This window comes from Pelodiscus sinensis, chromosome 2, assembly GCF_052426305.1.
Source record: "Pelodiscus sinensis isolate ZL-2025 chromosome 2, ASM5242630v1, whole genome shotgun sequence".
Lineage (NCBI taxonomy): Eukaryota > Metazoa > Chordata > Testudines > Trionychidae > Pelodiscus > Pelodiscus sinensis.
In genome coordinates this window covers 148822548-148849314 of record NC_143053.1, presented here as the reverse complement: position 1 = coordinate 148849314, position 26767 = coordinate 148822548, and the positions used below count along the sequence as shown (strand labels likewise).

Here is a 26767-nt window from a genome sequence, read left to right as displayed (position 1 = left end):
GGGGGACTTTGGGAGGACCAGAAACAACTTATTTGAATATTCATCATTTGATTGATGAATATGCAAATATGCAAATGAATGTTACTGGTCCTCCAAAAGTTCGCAAATGGATTTACTGGTTTTCGTGTCAAAAAGTTTGGGAATCCCTGATCTAAACATTGCACAAATGTGTATTTTTTTATTTAATTTTATCTAGGTGTTATATCTAAAAGCAAACAAAAACACGCTGAAATATGTGGAATATTTTATAAAATTGCATATATATTTTAAGTATACATGAGAAAATAAAAGTTCTTTTTATTAAAATAAAAAAAACATTGCATTGAAAATATTTAACAAAAATAATTGCTACAAACATGCTAGAACAACATACAAAATTCAAAACATTTTAAGTGCCTTCTTTTAAAGTTCAACATTTTGGCAAAAAAGGTTTTCTTTATACACTTCAAAAGTTGGCGACAATAATACTGACACAAAACACTTCATTTAGATTAAGTTCATGTGCATAAAACACAATAACTTGTAAAGTCTTGTTTGTATAAAAACAACATATTTAAAGTGTAAATTTCATTAGATAAGATGCAAATACTGCAATATTTAAAATGGCACTTATAAATAGAGGCTTAATTTTGCATACAATAGAAAAATCAGATAGAATACACGGTATTTGCAATGCACAGAACTGTAGAAATGAATACACTTCTCCATTTCTTAATGTAAATACAGTTCTGGCTTAGAAAATGATTGTCACTTTACAAACATGGGGCCCAATAGCCTGCAAGCACTTAAGCAGGTAATGAGTAAAGCTACTCAAATGTGCAAGTTTGCTGGGACAGGCCCATGGCTATTTAACCTTCTTCATAATAAAATATAAGGTAATATATTCACATGATTTTTTTTTTCAGTTTTTGGTAAATTACGTAAGTAGCAGCATTTTTTGTTTCTTCCAAAAATCAATGTTTAAAGTAGGTGCATGCTCCTCATATTTCTCAATAATATACATCTGAATAATTAAACTCTTCAAAAATCTCAATACAATGTATGTTCACTGTTTAAAATAATAGCATTTTTGTGTAACAACTCCCTTTTCACAGAATCACAATTTTAGAGATTTGTATAATATTTTTATGGAATGTGTGCATAATGAAAATTATCTGTGTGTAAAAAATCTTTTGAACAGTTGTTTTAGTGATTAAGAGAGTTTTCCTTTGGATTATTTCAAATATTTTAAAATTCATTTTAATGAAAAAATTAGTACATTAAAATACTTTTCTGGAATTTTGTTGAACCAAACTGCTATATATATATTTTTTCTGGTTAAAATATATTTTGCTCTGTTAATAGATCAGCAGTTTTGAATGTCATTCGCAATATAGAAAAAATACAATAGGATATTTATTTTGCACATTTTCTAAGCAGTTATGTATTACATATTGCTGCTAACAAGGTCAATATAAGGCTCAAGAGCAGGGTGTGCAATACAAGCACCACTTTAATCGAGGAAGAAGATATACTAAAGGAAACTTGCACTTGAGATGTGATAAGTGCCGATAATGGCACATGGGATGATAAAGTTGGGCTGTCAGAATTTATCAGAGACTCTATCTTTTCTGCTTCTTTATTGCAGGCTTCAATCTAGAAAAAAAAAAGTTAGTTATTAAAATCTCTTATTTTTACCTAAAAGATATATATAAACATTTGGGATGGTGAATACAGTTTAGGATGGCAAAGCCATAAGTGAATTGTCCAGATCAGTTCAAAGTCATGCCTTAACATTTACCAGTGCTTCTGAGAATTTTTAAAAATTGAATTGTATGTCTTTCAGGTGCCTTAGTTACTTATAAATGCTACTGTGGCAGCTTCGTGGGGAGAAAATTATACCTTTCATAAAAAGGTTCATCATAATTTTGAGATTTTTAAGGTCCAAAATCTCATTATAGACCAGAATTAGAAAGAAGAGCTTCACAGTACTGGAAATAATGAAATTTCCCTTCTGGTTCATTAGATGCTGTTCTGAGGTCTATGAAAGTAGAGAACCATTAAAGAACTTTAGGAGGGTTGGTGCCCACAGGCCTGCAAACCTTAGGAGACACAGTAACCCACTCGAGGACATTTTCCTTTTTCTCCTGACGAGTTTTGCACTGTTCAGAGGTTACATTCTGAGATCCCTTGCACAAGGATATAGATTTACTTTTCACAGTAAAGGAAAAATCAACCAACAAACCATTTTTTAGAAGTCTTTTTCATGCTACACAGAACTTAGCACAAATGATGCTTCACAGCGTTCCATGTTGAAATATTAGTCTATTTTCAAAAGTTATTATCTTGGGTGTTTGACAAGGGGTTATCTACAGGGCAAGTTTTATTTTCTACAACGTAGTTAGATTTTTTATTTCTGCTAAACACCTCTAATTTTAGAGTGTTAACTTAGAAACCTCGTCTGATTCAATTAAAATTTTACAGAAAAATTCTAAATAGTCTAATTTCAATGCTAGTCCTCAACAGCCACTTTTACAGACAAGTTTTTATTAATATTTTAAAGGCGAGGATGGAAGAGAAGGTTACTCACTCTACAGTAACTGAAGTTCTTTGAGATGTTCATTCCACTTTAGCTTATGACTGTGCATGTAATTGGAGATTTGTAGTAGCAGTGTCTGTTTGGGTCACAAATGTGTGCTCCCTGTCTTCAGGTGGCGTGACACCCCCACCCCACCCCATTCCTTCTCTAACTGCAGAGTATGTAGTGTGAAACTCCAAAGTAGAGAAAAGGAGGGAGAATAGTGGAACACCCACAGTAACACACATCTCGAAGAACCCTAGTTACTGGACAGGGTGAGTAATCTCTTTGGGTATTTCTACACTACAAAGTTAATTCGAACTAACGGACGTTAGTTCGAATTAACTTTGATAGGCGCTACACTAGCGCTCCGCTAATTCAAACTTAATTCGAACTGGCGGAGCTTAGTTCGAACTAGGTAAACCTCATTCTACAAGGACTAAGCCTAGTTCGAACTTACTAGTTCGAATTAAGGGGTGTGTAGCCCCTTAATTCGAACTAGTGGGAGGCTAGCCCTCCCCAGCTTTCCCTGGTGGCCACTCTGGCCAACACCAGGGAAACTCTATTGCCTCCCTCCCGGCCCCAGACCTCTGAAAGGGGCACGGGCTGGCTACGATGCCCGTGCCAGGTGCAAGCCTGCCAGCACCCAGCTAGCAGACCCTGCACCTGGCACGGCTCGAGCCAGCCACCCGATGCCCCCCAGCCCTCCCCCTCTTCCCGGGACCCAGGCTGGCGGCTCCCGGGAGCTTGCCCGGGACCGCAAGAGGCGGGCACCCGCCTGGTCTAGTGCGGAAATCGTGGACCTCATCCATGACCTCCGCACTAGGCACAGGAAAGTGGCCGTCTAGGGCAGGAGAGCTGCCAGCCTGGCCACCCAGGAGCAGGTGTGCATGAAAATCAAGGTGGTCCACTGAGACCTCCGACCCTGAGCCCTGAGCTTAAAATGGCCGTCCTGGGTCAGACCAAAGGTCCATCTAGCCCAGTATCCTGTCTGCCGACAGCGGCCAACCCTAGGGACCCTGGAGAGGATGGACCGAAGACAGTGACCAAGCCATTTGTCTCGTGCCATCCCTCTCCAGCCTTCCACAACCTTGGGCAGGGACACCACTCCTACCCCCTGGCTAATACCACTCCATGGACCCAACCTCTATGACTTGATCTTACTTCCCTTTAAACTCTGTTCTAGTTCTAGCCTTCACAGCCTCCTGCAGCAAGGAGTTCCACAGGTTGACTCTTTGCTTTGTGAAGAAGAACTTTCTGTTACTAGTTTGAAGCCTGCTACCCATTCCTTTCCTTTGGTGTCCTCTAGTCCTTCTTTATGGGAACTAATGAAGAACTTTTCTTGATGCATCCTCTCCACCCCACTCATGCTTTTATAGACCTCTATCCTATCCCCCCTCAGTCTCCTCTTTTCTAAACTGAAAAGTCCCAGTCTCTTTAGCCTCTCTTCATATGGGACCTCTTCCAAATCTCTGATCATTTTAGTTGCTCTCCCCTCTCCCACCCTCTCTCTCTTCCTCTCTCCCACCTCCTTTTCCCAGTATCCCCGAGTTTTGTTCAATAAAGAGAGATTCTATTTTTGACCACACGTTTTCTTTATTTTGTACATCAGGAAGGGGGGCTAGGGAAGGAGGTGGAAGTAAGTGGAAGGAGGTGAGGGAGGAATGGGGTACGAGCCCCCAATGGGGAGGACTGGGCTGGCTCTGCGGGCTTCTGGGGGTGGAAGCTCTCCTGCAGCCCCCCAATTGCCCCCTCTCCCCAGATGGCAGCCTGCGGCAAGTGCAGCCGGGCTGATGGCCGAGTGCTGTGATGTGCCCAGTGTGGGCACTCAGGGCACTCCAAGACAGGACTGCTTTGCAAGCGGGGCACCCCGAGAACTGTCTGTCTGGGATGGGGGTCGGGTCCCTTTAAGCATAGCCCTCGGCTAGCCTGAGGCAGCAGCTCCACGCTCTAAGTCCTCATCTGATGCCCGGCCGGCACTGCTTCCGGCCATCCTTAACCTTGGCTCAGGGTCCACTTAATGTGGACATGCTAGTTCGAATTAGCAAAACGCTAATTCGAACTACTTTTTTAGTCTGGATCCGTTAGTTCGAATTAGCTTAGTTCGAATTAACTAATTTGAACTAAATTAGTTCGAATTAGCGCTGTAGTGTAGACGTACCCTTTTTCTTCAAGCAGTGTCCCTGAAGGTGCTCCACTTTAGATGATTTCAGCAGTGCCCATCAATGGAAGGAAAGGGCTTCAGATATAAGGTTGTGGCACATGATAATAGGGTAAGTCTAAATACTGCACCTGATGCTAAATACTGTTCTAATTCAGTGTTGTATGCACGTATGGGCTGAGGCCCCAGTTGCCACTTTATATATGTCTATAATAGAGACACTGTTAAGAAATACTATAAATACTGATACAGCTCTTGTGGAATATCTGTGGGTCCTTTTTGGGGGCTAACGATGCTGTTGATCACAGCACAAAAATCTATTTGGGCAACCTCTGTTTAGATATGGAGTCTCTTTTTGATCATTCTGTGATGGAGGTGAATAATTTCGGTGACTTGAAGAGTCTCTTGTTCTGTCTGTATAAAAGGCATCCAGGGTATGAAGGGTGGACTCCTGTCCATCCCCATGGGGTTTCAGATGGAAGGATGGGGAGGCAGGATTTTGGAATGGGTTGTCTTAGATAAGAACTTTGGATGAATTCTTAGAGTAATCTTATTTTTTAAGACTATTGTGTATGGTGTATGTCCCATGAGGGCCCCTAGCTCTTCCATCTGTGTGGCAGACATAATGGTGGTGAGGAAGAGAGGTGAAGAAGTGAGCATATTACTAGTGATTTGAATGGGGTTCTGGGGAGGTTCTGCCGCATTAGGTTAAGATCCCATGGTGGATATAGTGTTTGTATTTCAGGGTGAATGTTGACTCCTTTGAGAAAGCATTTGGTGACTGTATTAGTGAAAACTGAAAAATCATCCTGTTCTGGTGGAACACCGTGATGGCTGGGAGGTGTACCCTGACTGAGCTCATGGAGCGGTCTGATTTCTTAAGTTCTAGTACAGGGGTGGGCAAGCTTTTCTGGTGGGGGGGGGCCACTCCAAGATTTTGGAAAGTGGTCTAGAGCCACACTTTTCTGTGGAGGAGATGCAAGATCTAGGTTGGAGTTTAGGTGTAGAAGGGTGCACGGGGTAAGGGAGTGGGGTGCAGGAGACTATGTGAGGTCTGAGAGGGAGTTTGGGTGAAGGAGGAGGTTGTGACCTGGGTCAGGGGATTGGGATGTAGGGTCAGGGAGGGAGTTTGGGTGCAGGAGAGGTTTCTTGCCTGGGGGAGGAGTTCTAGGAAGGGGTGCAAAGTCTGGGAGGGAATTGTGACCTAGGAGAAAGGGAAAAGGGGGTTTGGGTGGTGACTTGGGGCAGGGAAATGAGGTGCAGGGTCTGGGAGGGTGTTTTGAGTGCAGGGGAGGATTCTGGCCTAGGGGAGGGGTATAAGAGAAGATACAGAGTTGTGACCTGGGGCGGGGGCAGGGGGCGCAGAGGGTTTGGATAGTGACATGGGGGAGGGAATTGGTGTGCAGCAGGGGCTGGAGTGCCAGAGGCAGGCTCTGGCTAGGAGATACTTACTTAAGTGTCTCCTGACCAGCAGCTCTGTAGCGCCCCCAACGCATGCTGGACTCCAGGCCTGCTGTAGCCCCAGACGACTCGAAACTGCAGGCTGTTCCCTCTATGTGGCTCTCAGCTCTGGGAGGGGGAAGAGACTTCCATTGCCCCCATCCCCAAGGTGAATCTCTCAAGCTCCTATTGGCTGTTTGTTTCAACCAATAGGAGCTGAGGATCGGGCTCCTCCCCCAGCCTGCAGAGCAGAGAGCCGCATAGACTGTGCTTTAAACCGTGGCAGCTATGTGCCTGAGGGTCCCAGCAAGGTGGTCCACTGGCCAGATCTGGTGGCTTGGTAGGCCAGATCCAGCCCCTAGGCTATATTTTGCCCAGCCCTGTTCTAGTATGTATTCTATGAGACCACTGTGATTTATTTATTTTGGCACTAGGCAGAGAATAATTTCCATGTGTGTAAATATTTATGATGGGGAGTTGGCCTGTGACTATTTAGTGCAGGTTGAACCTCTCTAGTCTGGCACTCTCTAGTCCGGAAACATCTGTAGTCCGGCATTATTTTAGTTAGCTGGATGGCCCACTTATCATGGGTGTGACCACGTTTCCTGTGGTTCCATAAAGTTAGTTTTGGCCACCCTCTTGGCTGAGTGGTCTTTGATAAGGAAGAAGCTCTGTCAGAGGCAGCACTTGGGGACCTTTGTCCATGGAAGGTCTGTTATTCAGGCTCAAACCCGGGCTGAAGAGACTTTTCTATCATAAGGTGTTTGAGTTGTAAATCTCCAGCATTCCTGGTTTGGGCTTTTAGACTGTGACAATGCAAACACTTTTGAGGGATGTGTGTTTCACATGGCAGCAAATACACTGCAAATACCTGTTTAAGGGTAATACTATAATATATATATTTTGTTTTGGTTTACTAATCAATATCCATCTTGGAAAGGTAAGAGGGAAGGTTGGGTTTCTAGCACAAAGTCGCTATGTGTCATCATTATTATGTGGCAAAGCACATTGTGATGGGATGTCCTTTTACAGATTCTTAAAAATATTTGGGGACTTTGTAACACACTGAGAGCTAGTCTCATCCTATCAAAAAAGATGGTTACTTACCTTTCGTAACCATTGTTCTTTGAGATGTGTTGCTCATGTCCACTGCAATATGAGTCTGCGCACACATGCGCCATATCCGGAAAGCTTTTACCCTAGCAGTATCTGTAGGGTTGGCTCTGATGCTTCCTGGCATGGTATCACTGTGGCAGTGTATATAAGGCACAGCCAACCACCAACCCTTGCAGTTCCTTCTTGTCAGATTGTTCTGACGGGAGGCGGCAGGATTTGGAATGGACATAAGCAACACACCTCAAAGAGCAACAGTTATGAAAGGTAAGTAGCCATCTTTTCTTCGAGTGATTGCTCATGTGCATTCCAATGGGTGACTTACCAGCAGTACCCATGGAGGAGGGATAAGAAGTCATTTACCGTATTTTCCGGCGTATAAGACGACTGGGCGTATAAGACGACCCCCTAATTTTCCAGTTAAAACATAGGTTTTGGCCTATACTCGCCGTATAAGACTACCCCCCTTCTGAGGCAACACCATTTAATAACATCAGATTTGATTTAAATAATTTTAATTAAAATGGTTTTGACTTGCAGGTACTTAAAATCCTTCAAAATCCTCATCATGTTCATCCTCTGACATCATAAGTTCATCAATGACATCTTGTGGTACATTTGTAAGATAGTCATCATATGGATCTAATTCCGAATCAGATGGTGTGGCTTCAGCTTTGGCTTCCCCTTCATCTTGCCACAAGAAGTCGTCCTCCATACCATCCAAAGAATTTGATATGCCACACTTCTTGAAAGACTTGATTACTGTTTCTGCACCAATATCATTCCAGGCTTTTATGACAAAGTTACACAAAACATCCAATTGTGGCGCACGCATGTTTCCTCCTTTTGTGAATGACTTTTCGCCGCTAACCATCCATTCATTCCACTGTTCTTGAATGCGATCTTTAAATGACTTGTTTAGGCACACATCCAGTGGCTGTACCAATGATGTCAATCCTGCAGGAATAACTGCCGCATCTGTGTTTATTCTTGCCAGCCTTTTCTTTGTGCTGGTAGTTAAATGAGCCCTGAACATATCCCACACCAGTAGGCTACGTTCTTGACGAAGTCCACCTGGTCGCCGACTCCATACATTATCAAGCCATAGCTTTACCCCTTCTTCATCCATCCAGCCTTTTTCATTCACATGTACAAAAACTCCAACAGGGAACTTGATTTTCGGCATTGTTTTTCTTGTAAAAATAATCATTGGTCTTAGTTTGGCACCATCAGCTGTACATGCTAGTACCACTGTAAAACTGGACTTCTCATGTCCCGTTGTTTTAGTTAACACTGTTTTTGCACCTTTTGGATTAACAGTTTTATTTCCAACCATATCAAAATTCATAGGAGTTTCATCCATATTTCCGATCTGACAACGCATAGCCATGTTTCTTGCGCTGTTGTATTACATATCAATGGAAAAGACTTACTTTTTTGTCGAGATCTGCAGGTAATTTTTGTGCAATTTTGGTCTTTTGCCTCAGTACCAGATTATGCCTTTCCATGAACCTAGTACACCAGGATACAGTGGCCTTAAATCCTTTGCTGTGATCTGGGTTAGATTTGCCCCACTGAAGTGCAAACATAAGTATTTTGTTTCGTGTCACTACATAACCATTTTGACGATGCTCATGCACCATGTCTGCTACGTGCTTTTCAAGTTCTGACCAATGTGGGGTGCCTCTTCTTAATGCACACTTACTACTTGGCATACTCTTTAATGCATCTTCATTTGCTTTCCAGTCTCGGACCATCTTTTCTGTTACTCCATATTGACTTGCAGCAGCACAGTTATTATGTTCCTTGGCAAACTTTACAACTTTCAGCTTGAAACTGGCTTCAAATTTCTTTCTTCTTGTTGGAGCTATGATGGGGTCTTTTCTACCACCCACTTACAGAACGTGGCTGTCCCCCCGCTGGGCGCCAGGGGGCGGTGGCCGTTCGCCCGCCAAGGGGCGGGGACACTTGCACGCCCGGGGGCGGCCCCCCCCACAGCCACGCGCCATGGGCCGGTGCCTCCTCCAAGCGCCGCGCGCCCGGGGCCGGCGCTCCCCCCGCCAAGCGCCGCGCGCCCGGGGCCGGCGCTCCCCAGCCAAGCGCCGCGCGCTCCCCCCCGCCGGCGCTCACCGTGCGCCATGTGCCCGGGGCCAGCCCCAAGCACTGTGTCGGGTACCAGGTACGTTCTATGCCTAGCGTATAACACGACCCCCGATTTTTGGGAGATGTTTTTTAGTGTAAAAAGTCGTGCTATACGCCGGAAAATACGGTAATAGTCAAAGTGAGGACTGCTCTGCTGAACGCTACATCATCTTGGGTGTGCTGCATTATGGAATCGCTGCCCTGCAGATATCCTGGATTGGAACACTCTTGAGGAATGCCACTAAAGAGGCCTGGGCTCTGGTGGAGTGGGCAGTCAGCAGAAGGGGTTGTATCTTTGCTAAGTCATAACATGTCCTGATACAAGATGTGATCCAATGGGAGAGTTGCTGAGAGGAGATAGGGAGACTTTTCATCCCCTCTGTCAGTGCAATAAAGAGTTGTGGTGACTTCCTAAATAGTTTTGTTCCATCTCCATAAAATGTGAGGGTGCTCTGAACATCCAGGGAGTGCAGCACACGCTCCCTATCACTGGTGTGGGGCTTTGGGTAGAAAACAGGCAGGAATATAATCTGGTTGATATGAAAGGGGGAAGACGACTAGGTAAAAAAGCCAGGAGCTGTATTTTATCCTTATAAAAGACAATATATGGGGGTTCCAAAGTGAGAGCTCGGAGACCCTCCTGGCCTATATTACTGCTACCAAAAAAGCTACCTTCCATGACAAGTAGGAGGGGGGCAGGTGGTAAGAGGTTCAAAGGGCTGCCAAACTGTCTAGAAGCATGAGGGTTAGGTCGTACTGGGGAAGGGGTTGTCTGACTTGGGGGTACAGCCAGGTAAAGCCCTTTGAGAAAATGGGTAACTATAGGATCTATAGAAACTTTAGGAACTATACCAATCAACGCAGACCTCCTGTGTGGAAAGTGGAAATGGCCACCAGATGCATCCTTATCGAGTAGAGTGCGAGCCCTTGCTGCTTAAAATCCGTGAGATAGTTCACGATGACAGGGACAGGAGACCCCATGGCCCAGATCCCCTTTTGCTGGCAATATAAGGAAAAACATTTCCATTTGGCTAAATAGGTGGCCCTGGCAAATAGCTTCCTACTCCCCCAGAGAACCTCCCTAACAGGATTGAAGCAGCCCAACTCTGTGGGGTTTAACCATGAAGCATCCATGCTGTGAGATGGAGGGACTCCAGGTTGGGGTGACAGAGCCTGCTGTGGTCTTGAGTGATGAGATCTCACATAAGGGAAAGGTTATGGAAGTAGCCCCGGAGAAGCTTAGTAGTAGGGCAAATCAGTGCCGTCTGGACCATGCCAGAGCTATAAGGATGACTTAGGCCTGTCCTCCTTTATCTTGAGACAGACCCTGTGTATGAAGGGAAACGGAAAAGACATAACACATCCGGTTGACCACAAGAGGTGAAATGCATCTGACAGGGAGCCCAGGCCGCTGCCTGGGAAGGAGCAGAACATGACACAAACAGGTGTATTGGGGAACCCTCCCCCCAAAAAAGATGGGTAACAGAATGTCTAAGCAGAGAGAGCACCCATGAATGGTGAACAAGTGGCTGAGCTGGTCTACCAGCTTGATGCAAACCTCTCGGGAAGAACAAAGCTTGCAGGGTGATATCACTGGCAATACAAAATTCCCATAGCCCCAGAGCTTCCTGGCACAAAATATTGTGGTGGTGTTGCCTGTGAACACTTCCACGCACATGCCACTTAAGTGGTCCTAAAAGACCTCGCAAGCCAGTGAATGACAGTTTCTGCATGTCTATATGAAGGCCCAGATCTGCCTGGGACCACAGGCCTTGAGTCTGCAATTGGCCCAGGTGGCTGACCCTACCTAGAACAGATACATCTGCCACCAGGGACCATGAGGGGTTTGGCTTGGAGAGGAGTACTCACATACAAACAACCTGGCACTGAAGCTACTACTTGAGCATCTGCAGGACCTGAGGGGGCAGAACAACCACCTTGTCCAGGGTGTCTTTGCCTGGTTTATAGACCTACACTAGCCAATCCTGAAGGGGCTGGACATGAAAGGTGGGAGTGCTGTACTACATATGTGCATGCTGCAAGCACCTCCTGGCCATGGTCATGGGGAACTGTTGTGGGTTAAGGATGAGGGAACTGAGGGTCTGGAAGCGTGCTTCCAGGAGTGACGCTCTGACTGTTATGGAGTCCAGTAAGGCCCCTATGAACTCTCTGTGTTGTGTTGTAATCAGCGTGAATTCTGGAACACTGAGGGTAAGGCCCAGCCTTTGGAATGTGTCACACGATAGCATCACATGGCCTGTAGCCTTCTTGCAGGAGCCAGTACTGAAGAGCTAATTGTCTAGATAGGGGAACACCTGAATGTGGCATTTTGCACAAGAACACTGCCACTGTTGCCATACATTTCATAAAGACTCTGGGGGCAGCGAAGAAGCCAAAGGGCAATTCCCAGAACTTGTAATTTTGGTCCTAGACCACAAATTGTAGGAAATTTGTATGGAAGGGGATAATGGATATGTGGAAATATGTACTCTTCATGTCAAAATGTAGCCAGACACGAACCCTATCTTGTCCCCCCCCCCCCCCCCCCAGAGAGCAAGAGAAGGCAGTCAGCCTTTGATGCCCTGGGAACGCAGGTGTGGTGCCTGTCCCTGACTCTGCCATAAACGGAAACCAGACAGTAAATGGGCTAGCTGACGACACAGGGTTTCCCGTCGCCCTGATGGCTAGTACCAGTAATTGACATGCCTGCACTGTCTCAGGAAAGGAATCTTCGCCCATCACATACCAGAGGTGCCCATTGTCTGCATCTTCCCAGGTGTGAATTATGCTTTGCACCCTTCGTGGGAAACTTGGTGTTCAAAGCCATTTTTCCTAATTGGCCACTTGAGACCAGGAAGAAGCCTACAGGACCCAAGGGGTATAAAAAGAGGTTCAGTAGCCCCTATGAGCTCCAATCATTTGAGCTCCAATCATCTATACCTATTGGCAGGTATTGATTGTCTCCCGAGGTCTGTGGGACGCCCAACCTCGCCCTACTTCTTCCCGAGGGATTGAGAGAAAGATGCTGGCCACGCCAAGTCTGGAATGCAGGGGTGAGAATATATACCTGCTAGTTGTCTATTTTGCATGCATTTAATAAGAGCTCAGAGAACCAAAAGGGTTTCATGGTACCTGTAAGTGACTTATTAGTGTAATTTCTGTCCTGTCCTTTGTAGTGGCTGTGTTATCTGTAACACAGCAGTAGCATTTAACAACTAAGTTTACCCTGTAACAATAAAATAGTAACTGTTTAAGCTTTAACCTGACTCCTTCAGTTGCTGTAACAGAACCAAGCACAATTTAAAAGAACTTCAGCCGGTCATTAGGGAAAGATATAGAGAGAGCTTGGGCGTTTGGATTTGTGTCACACCCAGGTGGCAGAATCCACTGGGGCACCTTTCAGTCTTTCCCCAAGGCTGCCTGCTGCGAAGGAATTACGAATTCTAGCAGCTGAAATCTAAGGTGTAATAAGCTCTTCCTATAAACTCGGGGCGTCTGAGAGCCTGTTGGCTGCCCTCTGCGATGGGACCCCGGTCCTAGCAGTAAAGTCACAGACGTTAAACTATTTTTCGGGGCGCCCTCCAGCCTCCTAGGCTGCCCACTGCAACGAGACTTTGTGTCTCAGCAGTTGAAGACTTGGGTGTAACACACACGCACACACTGCCCTGACCATCGGCTGACACAAGGGCAATGTACCAGTCCCCTGGATCTAATGGAGCCAGTCATAGATGCAAACCCCAGTGGCATAAACCTTCCACCCAAAGAGGTCCAATTTTTAGGGCCTTGGGCAGAGGCCCAGACTGACACTGGTGCTCTTTATGATTGGTTCATCTGCCAGAACACTTTGGTAGTTGTATTGATGGACTTAATAAGAGGCAGTGCCACTCCAGAAGGCCTCTCAGCTATGAGGATCCGAGTCCTCCACCACCTGCAACTAGAGGTTTTATGCCACCCTGCATAGGAGGTCCTGATGGGCCTTAAGGTCTATGACTAGGAGAAAGGTAGAGGACGTGTCCACCACAGCCTCATCTGGGAAGGAGGAAGAGGAAACCTCTGTACCCTCCATCTGAGGTCAAGACAAGAAGGTGACCTGCCTGAGGAATTCGTTCTGGTTGTACCAGTACTGGGGCAGGTGGCACCAGAGGACACTGCTCTGTCTCGTCTACTGGTGCCAGATCCACCATAACTGAAGGAGGGTTCCTGGGCACCAACACCACTGATGCCAGCCTCAACACTGAGTCTTTACTTCGGTGGTAGGCTGACAGGGTCCGAAAGGGCCAGTTCATGGGCATCTACCTCTGTGGAGCCAGAATTGCTGTTCCAATGCCTCCTGATGCTGGTGGTGAGAGTGGTACCAAGGAATGGTACCATGAACATGAGTGGTACTGGCTACTGGAGGATGACAACAACTCCAATTCCAAGCACTTGGTGCCAGTTCAGAGGGATGCTGAGCCCAACAGTGACGGAGAGCAGTTACCTGAGAGACACCGAGTTTGTAGTTAATGTGGCTGGTTTGCCCAGTGCTTTTGGGGTGGTGCACTATCAATAACTACATCAGTGCCACCATCGTCATCAGTGCCATTGGTGCCATCACTTGACGGCATCACATGCATTTATGTGCCAGAGAACAGAGCTGTATTCTTCAATGCTTGGGGTAGCAGGCCAAGCACTACCAGTGCCATTGGCTCCCTGGGTGTCACTAAGAGGCGCTGCAGATGAGGAAGTAACTATCACAGGCGCCACTATCTGCAACACATGCGGAAGCTACTCTGGTGCCAATCCTGCGATACAGATCAGAAGTGTCCATGCAGCAGCTATGAATGGGCTATCATCTCTATGAGATCCCTTGCAGTCTCTCCTGGACAGTCTCTGCCTTGGGAGACTTTTACCACTGGGACTGATGGCAGTGTCAGAGCCAATGGTGTCACAGGTGGTGATGCCACATATGAGTGCCACTGCGCCAGGCCTGCCCCGCTTGTGCCATTATACCATGCCTTCACTAGTGACCTGCCCGTCTGCCTTTTTTCTCTTGGCTGGCACCAGGGACTGAGAGTGGTGCCGGGCGCTCAACCCCACGCTGTGGGGAGAGTGGTGCCTATGGCTTGAGTGATTCTTCCATGCCAGGTCATGTACCAATTCTGGAACATTTCTCACTTTTGGTGCTTAGGGTGGTTCTGGTGCCGAGGGCCACAGTGCCGCCTCCATTAAGAGGAGCTTAAGACGGGGGGATGAAAGTTCCTACAAATTGGGCACATGTCTGTTTTGTGCCCCTCAACCAGACACTTAAGGCAATCAGCATGAGGGTCACCTTGGGCATAAGCTTGCTGCAGCTTTCACAGGCTTTGAAGCCTTGGGAGTGTGGCATGCCCCGAGGCCGGGGCTGAAGTAGGGGGGAAAAACTATGCGCACCAACTAACTAACTAAATTATACAACTAACTAGAACTATGACACTAGGGTAGTCAAAACGCTTCCTAAGCAAGTGACCAAAACTGTTCAAACGACTGTCATAAGTGGTAAGAAGGAACTGAGAGAGTTGGGGGAGAGAGGAGGGAAATCAGCTGTGCCTTATATAAACTGCTGCAATGGTGACACGCCGGGGGTTCCACAGCCAACCCTATTGATACCACTAGGATAAAAGCTTTCCGGAGATCGTGCGCACACACGTATTAGAATGCACATGAGCAATCACTCGAAGAAGAACTGGGATAGTCCAGAAATTCAGGAGCAGATACTTAAGGTTCTACTCAAGTTAATGCAGCTATGACAATTTCCTGCAGCCGAGGACCCACTCCTTAGAGATGGACAACAGCCTAATGCGTATCTACGGTTAGCATCAAGACAGACAATAGTATCATCCATTTGTACATATTTAGATGCATTTTTAAGTAACAGACCAATGGCTCAATATTAAAGACTCACATTCCAAAGCACATTTATTAAATGCATGACACTCATTCATCTAAATTTTTTTCTTTGTGATATTTTAAATGAAAATTCTTTTGTATTTTACTCAGTTGCTCTATCTGCTATGAGATATAATTCACAGAAGGCTAAACGGAATTTTATATTATTTTACTGAATTTTTAAACAAACATTAAAAAAATACCACAAAAGCAACATGGAACAGAGTGAAGTTTGTAGTATTTTATTTTCCATTTGCTGTAGTCTACTATGTGCTCCAGCATACTCTGCTAGCATCCACACCTACTGCTGAGTGAAATTTTTCAAACTTTTTTTGCTGAAAAATTTGCATTTGGATCAACTGAAACACTGCATGAATTCATGTCACATTTGCCAAATTGCTTTTCAGCCATAAAAGATTTTTTTCCCCAAAAGTCAAAATGAAACAATTTTTAATTCAAAACTACTGTTTTAAAAATGGCTTCAATTTTATTAAAAAAACAAAGAAAATCTCAAAAAGAAACATTTTGCTAGAGCTGAAACTATTTTTTAATTCAGTACCAACCAAAATGTTGCTTATTCAGACAGAGATATACACAATTTCTTCTTCATTCAGAAACTCTTACAAAAACAGTAAGAGTGACAAACACATCCAACTTTATCCTTATAATAGAAACTCTTGAGCACAAACCACTAAAGAATTCTCAGAATGGTCATCATTCAGTACAAAACAATGAGACTCAATTCCATTCTATTCTTGGAACTTTCATTGTATTTTTTCAAGTGTAAGACGAAAGTAGAAGGAAATGGTACATAGCACAGACTAAATATGACAACTTGTATTGACATACAATGGAACGGTATTGACTAAATAAAATAATAAATTCTACCTGCAATGGTTTGGGGTTTTGATCAACAGGTATGATGAGTATCACAATTTCAGATTCTATGCTTAAGTATCCGAACACATCGCATTGTGGCACTGAAACATGTAGACGGATTTTTTGAAGTATTTCCAGTACAGTTATTGGCTTTTTATTGGTTACCTGCAAAAAGATAGAGAACTTTACTATGCATGCAAAATTAAATGAAATTAGATTTGTCCTCTTCAGAGATGTAAACAAGGTAATGTCATACTAGAAAACTTGTTTGAACATATTCCATTTTAAACCAAATAATTAAACCTAGTCTGTATAAACAACAAATAAATCTTAAGCAAAGGGAAGGAGAGCACACTTATCTTCCAGTAGTGGTGGTTCTTCAAGATGGCTGTCCATATATATTTTGCTCTTGGGGCACTTGTGCCTCAAGTGTTTGTGATCAGAATCTTCTGGCTTCACTGTCCACTGAGCCTATGTATGCACCTTACCTTACTTAGTGACCTTATGCTCCTGTACTGAGGGCATAAAGGATGGTACAAGCCAACCACTATTCATTTTCTTCAACGATGTTGCAGTGGAGAAGAAGGGCAGGTCATAGAATACATATGGACAGCAAATGCCAAAGAATTGTACATATTAAAGAAACAGCTGAAGCAAGTCTATGTGCCACTGCAGTCTCAGCCAGCATGGAACAATCAAGATTATCCTCCTTCTGTGCCCTGACACACATAATTCACTACCTTCTAAATTAATGGAAAAGGAGGGAAAATACAAATGGGCCCTTTCCTAGTGCAATAGGAAAGCATCCAATATGGACTGACCTTACCCACTCTTGAACAGAAAAGATAATACTTTTAATTAAACCTGGTTGCAGTCAGGCCAATCCCAACACAAGAAAATCTCTTGTACCACTTGATACTTCAGGGATCGCTCATGCACAAGAGAACTGTGTCTGATAGGTGAATATGCCAACATATTGCTCTCGCCTGCCAGATGCATGGTACCTGGATAGATACTGTGAAGAATATGCCTGTCCCATGGATTGACTACCTCAGCATACGAGGCAAAAGAGATGGTTACTCTCCTTGTGCAGTAACTGAGATTCTTTAAGATGGTTGTCCCTGTGGCTGCTCCACTTTAGGTATTCTGACACCCTGTGCTTATAACTGGAGATCTGTAGTAGCAGTGCCCAACTGGGTCATGCACATGCCACAGCTACCTCACACCGTTCTCAGTGGTTACTTAGTGGTGTGTAACCAACTGTTCCCCTGCTTCTTCACTAGGACTGTGTCTAGACTACATCCCTCTTTTGATAGAGGGATGTAAGTTAGACACTTTGAAATTGCAAACAAAGCAGGGATTTAAATAACCCGTGTTTCATTTGCACAATCACGTAATGGTCCTCTTTTGAAAAAGTGCCATTTCAAAAGAAAAACCACGGTCTAGATGTGGTTCTTTCGAAAATGGCAGGCTTTTTCAAAAGATCCTGTACTCCTCAAAAAAATGAGGTTTACAGGATCTTTCGAAAAAGCCTGCCGTTTTCAAAAGAACTGCATCTAGACCGTGGTTTTACTTTCAAAATGGCACTTTCGAAAGAGCGCCATTATGCGATTATGCAAATGAAGCGTGGCATCTTTAAATCCCTGCTTTGTTTACAATTTCAAAGTGTCTAATTTACATCCCTCCGTCAAAAGAGGGATGTAATCCAGACACAGCCTAGGTCACAGAATTGGCATGAAACTCTGAAGTAGAGAGGAGGAGAGAGGGTAGTGAATCTCATTGGGAGAGCAAATAGCGACTCTGTCTACCTTGTCATGGAAGGAGGCAATGGCAGTGTTTGAGTGCCATTGTTGTCTCAGCTAAGATGGAACAATCAGGATTATCCTGATTATCCCAAAGTCATTACAGGCAGTCCCCGGGTTACGTACAAGATAGGGACTGTAGGTTTGTTCTTAAGTTGAATTTGTATGTAAGTCGGAACTGGTACATATTGTAGGGGAAACTCTAGCCAAACATTTCTCCAGAGCTCAGTTTTATTCTCCCACACCTCACTTCCCTCAGTCCTTTATTCTCAAGCTGAGGTGTCTGCTGAGAAAAGCCGTTCCGCGTCTCCCTGGTCTGCTGGGTGGGGCGCTAGCTTCGCGTCTCCCTGGTCTGCTGAGGGGAAGCAGCTAGTGCGGGGTTGCCTCACCCCGTTTGTAAGTAGGGATCTGATATAAGTCGGATCCATGTAACCCGGGGACTGCCTGTATATCTGTGTATTCTGATTGAGCTTGTGGATAAGTAACAGTCAGCATGGACTAGTCAAGAACAAATGGTGTCAAACCAAACTGACAGCTTTCTTTGACAGGAAAACAAGCATTGTGGATAAGGAGGAAACAGTAAATATGGTATAGCTATACTTTACTAAGGCATTTAATACAGTCTTGCATGACCTTCTTGTTAACAAACTAGGGAAATTCAACCTAGATGGAGCTACTATAAGGTGGGTGCCTAACTGATTGGATGACCATTCACAAAGAGTAATAAATGGTTTACAGTCATGCTGGAAGGGGAAGAGTGGAGTTCTGTAGAGATCAGTTCTGGAACCAGTTCTAATCAATATCATCATTAATGATTTAGATAATGGCACAGAGAGTGCTCTTACAAAATTTGCTGATAATACCAACCTGGGAGGGGGTGCATGTGCTTTGGAGGACAGGATTGTAATTCAAATTGATATGGACAAACTGGAGAAATGGTCTGAGGTAAATAGGATGAAGTTTAATAAGGATAAATGCAAAGTGCTCCACTTAGGAAGGAACAATCAGTTTCACACATACAAAATGGGAAATGACTGCTGAAGAAGGAGTAATGCAGAAATGGATCTAGGGGTCATAATGGACCACAGCTTAAATATGAGTCAACAGGGTTATGCTGTAGCCAACAACAACAACAAAAAGCAAACATCATTCTGGGATGTATTAGCAGGATTGCTGTTGTCTCCGTATGGTGAATCTCAGGAATCTTCTGTGAGACTGATAAATCGTAATATGAAAACAAGCATCTTGCATCTTGGAAGTGGAAGGCTGAGAACCAATATCCTATCTCTGCTGCCAGAATTACTGTGGTTATGTTGGTTAGAGTCACCATTCTGAAACACTGTGTTCTCACAAATTTGTTGAATTTTCCTAAAAACTGGGCTTTTCTCCAGCACCGCTGTCTTGTTGTAGTAGCACTGCTGTAGTATTTCAATATAGACACTAATTACAGTGATGGGAGGGACTCTCCTATCAGTGCAGCTAACCCACTTCTCCAGAAGGCTGCTGGGGTTAAATTTAGGGATAAATTAAAGTTAAATAACAGTACAGAACACTGAGAGCCAGGACAGGTAGTTGTAAACAAACTTTGAGACTGTGTGAAACTTGGCTACATCCATGATAAGTGGACATCTGGTTACCTAAAATCAGGCCAAACCACAGATATTGCCAGACCAGAGAGTGCCAGACTAGAGAGGTTCAACTTGTAGTTAAAACCAATTTAATGTTCCAATGTAGACCAAGCCTCTGTGATGAATAGACCATAAGTTCAAAGAATAAATTAGTGAAAGTGTTCTCTCTCCTTTTAAAAAAAATAACAGGCAAACTAACAGTTAATTAATGAATCACTCACTACAACAGAGAAGCAAGCAGAAATTGCAAAGATTCACTCTTACTGCCACCGGCGATAAAAAGGTACTGACAGATGGTGGAGCCCACTGCAATCTTTTATGCCTCAAGTGGTCTTGGTGGGTTCAAGGAAGGAGCAGTGGCACAAAGGCATCTCACATGAAGCCATGGCCCCAAGCGACACTGCTGGCCATAACAATTCAATGTCATATGCACAGGCACAAGTGCACCAGACCTGAATCAATGTGGACAATGACTCAAAGAGCAACTAGCATTTCATGATCTCCTTTAGGGTCAAATTTTGAATTAACATTATTCGATAGTTTCATTAAGCCATTTTGTAATTATTCTTCTTCAACACAGTGAGTACAACATATTGAAGCAAATTGTTTAGAAAGGGACGGTTTGAATAGTGCAGACACTCCAGAAAAGTATTGAGAAACTGTACCCTGTATATGAACACTCACAGGAAGAAACTGTACATTTGGAAATAATTAATATAGCTTCTATATAATTATCTAAATATTGATAAGATGTTTCAATTGTTTTGGGGGAGTTATTCTGTTTCATCTGTTGGTTGTCTTTTTAAAAAATGAGAAACATGGTGTTGACAGGAAAAAAAAATCCCTTTTTTGATACCAGATTACATTGTTATATCTATTGCTAATGATATGTGGCACTGAAAAAGTTATTTATGATATCACATGCTGTGCCAGTGAGGGAACGTAGTCTATACACTTCATTAGGGAAGCTACACCTTAAGTGCTGGGTTAAGTTCTGGACGCTCAACTGCAGAAAAATTATTGCCAAACTGGAGGTTAGAGAAAGAATCAAAGGGAGGGAAGGAGGAAGTCTTACTTACGTGGAAGTTAAAAAGAGTTAACTAAGAATAGTTTGGCTAAACTATGATGAAAAAGTTTATGATTATCTACAAGTATCAGAAGAGTGTAAACAATCAAAGTTAGATAATTTTATCAGGAGAGGTAACAGGAAGAGATTAAATTAAGCGGAAAAAAATACCAGAGTAAGGGTACCTACAGAGAGATATATTAACCCAGTAGAATAGTCCTTTCCAGGGCAGTAGTTGGAAAATATTAATACTGCATCAAATTCTCAAAGCTATAAAGGAACAATCCCTTCACTGGTACAGAACAAACATGATGTTCTTATATGATTTTTCTTCTCTAATTTAAGTAGTTTAAGAGGCTGTAATCTTACATTATAAAGCTATTGTAAAAAACTGTACAAAGTACATGATAGTATTTATTTGGATCATCTCTCTTCTGTTCTCAATTACAATTCAATTCTTATACCTTAATATCAATGACTAAAAGGGATCGTAAAATTGTAAAGATGATAAAAAGCACACCAAATACTTCCTATTTATGATAAGGAATCAGTTTCTAAATATTTTAAACTTTTTATAAGAAAATAATTTGGCATTTTTGGTAGTTCAAACTACAATTTTTAAAAAATAACTGAATATCACAAACTGCCCTTCAAAAAATTTCAACCATTTTATTTGAGAACGGGCTACAGTCCTTTACCTTAGCAAAAGTGTCCAACTTGTCTTTATCATATAAGACTCTCAGCATGCCAGCACAGAGTGGGCAGCAGGCTCCTGCATGACACAAACAAAACCAGACTGCACTTTGCAGTTTTAGTCAGATCTTTTAAATCAAATGCAGGTCCAAATTAAATTATACACACAGCAACAAAACTCCCAAACCAATGATTCCTTTATGAAAATAAGCCTTCCCATTCAGTGTTTAGGATATGACATTTCTGTGTACAGTAATTTGTAACTGTTGCAATTAAAAACAAGTTGCACATACGAATACTATTTCAATATGGAGTAATAGGATTAACTTCTAAATATAGAATTACACTGCTGTGAAGCTAAAAGAAATATGCAAATACATGCTAAGTGACAAGGTAAGATACACTCATTTCCCAAAACGTGCCTGTGTAGTGTACCCTGAAGTCTGTAATAACTGCTGGGATAGAGGCATGGGAGAATTAGTGCTTGATTGAATAGAGCACTTGTGTATTCGAAAGACTGCAGTGTAAATGCACAATTGTAACTTGTTTACATAGTTAAGCCAAAAACCTAAATCCCAACTAGGGATGTTAAATTTCGATTAATTAACTAATTGAATAGTTGATGGGATTTCCATCAACTATTCAATTAGTCTATAAGGGCACCTCTGCCAACAGAGTAACATGGCTACCACTCTGAGACTTTTTGTTTATATGAGAAGCCCTCAAACATTCTCATACCTTGACTAAGTATTAACAACAACCAACAAACATACCTGGTGGAACAACTGGTTTGCATCCAGTTGCAGGAAGAGGAGGACACTTAACAGAGATGCATTCTATTTGAAAACTATAGTCTGAGACAACTCCTACAGCTTGACAATGTCCATAGTAGTCCACAGCCACTCGGTCAGAATAGGCAGCACAAACATTACTGTAGGTTTCACCATTATGTCCACATACTGGTTCCACTGATTTGCAAAAGGGCTGAAAAAGAGTTTGTAAAAAAGTGAAAAAAAGTTTGGTTTATTCACACTGGACACAAGACATCAGGATGACCTTATAGTAATTTTTAAATTATTACATGGGTCAAAGTTGATAGGGATACACTATTCATGCTAGCAAGTGTGTCAAAAGTCCCAAATGGAAATCGAGGAAATTGCCCATAACATTTTAAGCAGTGGAAAATAAAAGGAATATGTTATTAAACAAGACAACAGAAGAATATAAATACTGTAGGTTTAAGAAGTATCTAAGATTTACCTGTGTTAGGGAAATGGGGGAATATTAAAAATCAGATATTGAGAAACAGGCACTAAAACAAAACAAAAAAGTGGGAAGAATAGTGAATTCTGGATGGGTTTTTCATGTTCTTAAAATAACTTTATAAAACAGAAGGTTTAGAAAGATATAAAACTAAAATCACAAGGTCATTTCAAAGAAGTAAAATTTATTACTTTTATTACAGATTTCAGCCCAACATATATGTCTGTTTGATGCTTGTTTTTTCTTTTGTTTTTTACAGTTTCTAGATATGCCCCTGACATGCTTTCTAGGCACATGCAGAAACAACCATAACAATAAACAGATATTCATTCCAACTGAACTCGTGCCCGTTAACAATAACGCCATTGCCTCCCCAAAAGAAAACTAATGTACTCAGGAAAAATATAGGAGACAGGCAGGCCATGCAATGTATTTCAAAGTCCAACAAACTCAAATTGCTGGCCAAGTAGAGAATTGAACTGAATTCAAAGTTTCCCCCAGAGTACTCCCAGATGGAAGCTGTCACCCAACACTATTCTCCAAATTCTGTCAAATGGAAAAAAAAAAAAGAGACAAGCCCAACTCCATCTTCCCTTGCCTGGGACTAGAACTCTTGACAATAATACCTCTTTCTGCTAATAGAGGCAAAGGTACCTGACATGATCATGGACCAGGGATGAAAACAAGTTGAGGGACTTGCCAGTATGCTGGGTCTCTTCTGGGCAAAGTGGTAGGGTGACGCTGGCCCCCAGAAGGTGCCGGGCCTTGGGCAGAAGGAGATGGAGTTGGGAATCTGATGCTCCCAACCATCTTCATGGTGCCACTGTGACTGTGGCAAGGAGCCCAGGTGCTGCAGCAGCAGGGAACCCAAGGCCCTTTTAAATTGTCAGTATCCCTCTCCCTCGGGGCAGCTGCCTCTTTTGCTACCTACCATTGTAGGCTCTGCCGATAAGGTCCGTCAACCCGGTGGGACTCTATCAACAGGGACAGTGATGGGAGGGAGCAAAAGGGACTGCGATATTGAAGTGCTGCCGCAGTAGTGCTTTACTGTGAGCCATGTATGGAAAGTTCTATAAACTGACATTTCTAATCTTAGAATGTCCAGATTATAGTCTGGTTGGTGAGGGGATGGCAGGTTCCCTACCTGACTCTTTGTAGCTCCCCAGAATCAGCAACTGTCCCTGCTGCTACTAAGTGGAGGAACGGCCATGAGGGGTTTGGAGTATGGGATGGGGCACAAGATAATGGCATACAAAGGAGTGCAGGGTGAAGGTTCTGGGAGGGAGTTTGGCTATGGGGTGGGGTGACCTGCCAGAGGTGAGGCCTGCTTCCATCTGGCATCCTGAAACACCTCTTGCGCTCCAACTCTCTGTCCCGAGCACCCTTCCACATCCAAATGTCTCCCAGAGCCCATGCTCTGTACTCCCCTGCTTTCCAGTTCCAAATTTCCACCCTCGTAGTTAACTGGGATTTTTCACTTACGGGCACCTCCACCCCATTTTCCCAACATGCTAGATTAAAAAAAACTTTTACTGTAAATCACTGTAGTTTTCCTTTAATAAGAATAATATATGCCAAAATTGGATGTTAACATGATCAGAACATATCCATAAACAGGCATGCCTAAATTTGTCCCCAGAACTCAGGAGTGAGCATAGCTATGAAAATTTGAACTAACAAAGTATTGGGTACAATATGGTTCTTATTTTATGCCTGGCTTGACAATCAATATTTTGCCCACTCAATCATACTTTTATTTTATTTCAGGCTGGATAAAAAAAACATGATTTTTTAAAAAACCAAACACATCCAATTTCACATTTAAAATATGTTTTTAAATTAAATTAAATACAGGTTAATTTTTTAAAAAATAAACATGTTAATTTAAAAAAATCAGTTTCAAATTAAATTTTAAATTTGACAACTTATTTAAGGCCTAAACTTATTATATATATAATCTATTTTATAGATATTTTATAATTTATTGAATTAAATGCAAAAATCATGTTAGGTAGGAAATATTTGCTGCCAAGTTTTAAAGTACTATTACTGATCTGTTAGAAGCCATTGTCTAAGCACCTGGCTTTTGCCAGTAATAGCCGCTTCTGCAGGTGCAAAAAGAATAGTTGAGTTAAAAAACCAGCTCATTCAAAGTTAAGAAACCAGATGGCAGTTGAAAAAAAATAGGCAAGCTTGTTTTCCTCTTCCAATCTATTAATTAAAATTGGTGTGAATATGAGATCTACTAGATTTAAAATCTTGAAGAAAAATGGTGACCAAAACCAATCTGTGCAATTCATCAACTATAAAGAATTAATAAATCCGTTCTAAATGCAAATACGTTTTGATAAACTTTTCTTATGTTTCCAGCATATTTAAGTTAGTTTCATTTTTTGTTAAAACAGTTTTTGTGCATTTTAATTGCATTTAAATTTCCAATACAGAACTTGAAAAACATTAAAAATTAATCTAGTGAATAAGAAATGCATTATTCACCTTTTCTAAAATAATAGAAAATTAAAATTTAAGAATTGGAATACATTTAAGTTAAGCTAAACAAATGTGCATAGATGTGTATCTCCCTAGTTAGCAAAACGAAGACCAAAATAAGTGTAAAGACCATACTGAGGTTCAAATTAACAAATATTAATGGTTAGCAACCAATGAGAATCAACATTTCTTTAAGAAAATAACTAAAAACCACAAATGTAAAACATCATCAAAACTGATTAGTCAGGATTTCCTGATTGCTTATATAAATTATGATTAAATTGCTTTGATTTCTTCTCTGTTTTTTAATGTATTTTATTTTTTTGAGTGCCCCAATTCAGATACTAGGTTTTTGAAAACATACTTTAATGACAATGTTTTTGTGAACCAGAACTGTAGCTGGACCTGGCAAATGAAAATGGAACATTACAGAAGTTGTTTGATAAATATTGCAAAAACTATTTCATACCTGGCATGGACCCTTGTATGATACATTTTTTCCTTTTTGGTACAAAGTACACAGATTATTATATTCCATATTATCTGTGTCACAAACAGGATCCCGCAACTGGTCACAGTTGAATTGTCTTGGCACACATTCATGTTGGCTACATCCAAACTTTTCAAAACTAGTTAAGCAAACCTGCTGCTTTGGTATGCACCTGCATAAATTAATAACATTTTGACATTATGTACTTTATTAACTCAAAGTATTCACAGGGACATTAACTCTTGGCATATTGTCACAAGCTTTAGAGATATGTATGGGTGAATAGAGTTGTATGAAACATGTGTAACAGAATATTTCAGGCAATCTAGTTTCAGGATTCATTACAAACCTAGTATTGTGTAAATTCATGTTAAGCTGAACTTAACATGAGATTCAAACACATATCCTTCTCTCCTCAAGTATTCTGTGGTGGGGTTTGAGCAAACCTTGCTAGAACTATCAGTTTCTGAATTTCACTTAGCAAATATAGGTTCAAGCAAAAGTCAGAGCATGAACCCATCTGAACCAACCAAAGCAAAAAGTTAACTGAATGAACAGAAACTGTGATGTTGCAGAATTCTATATCCACCCTGCACTGAGATAATACATAATTCCCATTAAAATTAATTAAGTGGAATTTGGTCCTTTATGTTCAACCTGCTATATATCAAGCCTAGTGCTAAAAAAAAATGAACTGAAAAATATAACTACTAATATAACTTTTCTCCTGCCAGTGACATCTTCCCCAATCTGACACTGAAGATAGCTTTACTGAAGGGAAATACAGAGCAGCAAAGAACAGAAAGGGCGCGGGGCGGGCAGGCGGAAGGGAGAGGAGATAAGTTACGTTAGTTGCGTAGCTGAAGTCAAATATCTTAAATAAAATTTTGGTGCCATCCACACTGTGGAAGGTCAATGAGAGCATACTTTCCCTTTGACTTCCCTTACTCCTGGTGTTGATAGGAGAACCCTCTCAGTTTGAATTAATGTATCTCCACTAGACCCACTAATCTGAACCTCAGAAGATTAACTGCAGAAGATTCAACCCTCTCTGCAGTGTTGACATAGCTTTATACAGTTGTAAAATGAACCCAGAGCTCTGGACTCAATTCCTTTCTTTAATCATTGGACTGAATAGA

The 26767-nt window shown here is 42.3% G+C and overlaps 1 protein-coding gene across 7 annotated transcripts in view; it reads right to left on the bottom strand.

Moving 5' to 3' along the window:
* Positions 1-241: 241 nt before the first annotated feature.
* Positions 242-26767, bottom strand: part of LOC102462793 (TGF-beta receptor type-1) — a 232374-nt gene continuing 205848 nt past the window's right edge. For all 7 annotated transcript variants that reach the window (XM_089776469.1, XM_025179693.3, XM_075921582.2 and 4 more), the window contains 5 exons: positions 25608-25800; positions 22159-22369; positions 21391-21464; positions 16206-16361; positions 242-1635 (listed from right to left, as the gene is read on the bottom strand). In XM_089776469.1, coding sequence (XP_089632595.1) covers positions 1420-1635; positions 16206-16361; positions 21391-21464; positions 22159-22369; positions 25608-25800 — 850 coding nt within the window. In that variant the 3' untranslated portion in view covers positions 242-1419. The remainder of the gene's footprint in view (positions 1636-16205; positions 16362-21390; positions 21465-22158; positions 22370-25607; positions 25801-26767) is intronic.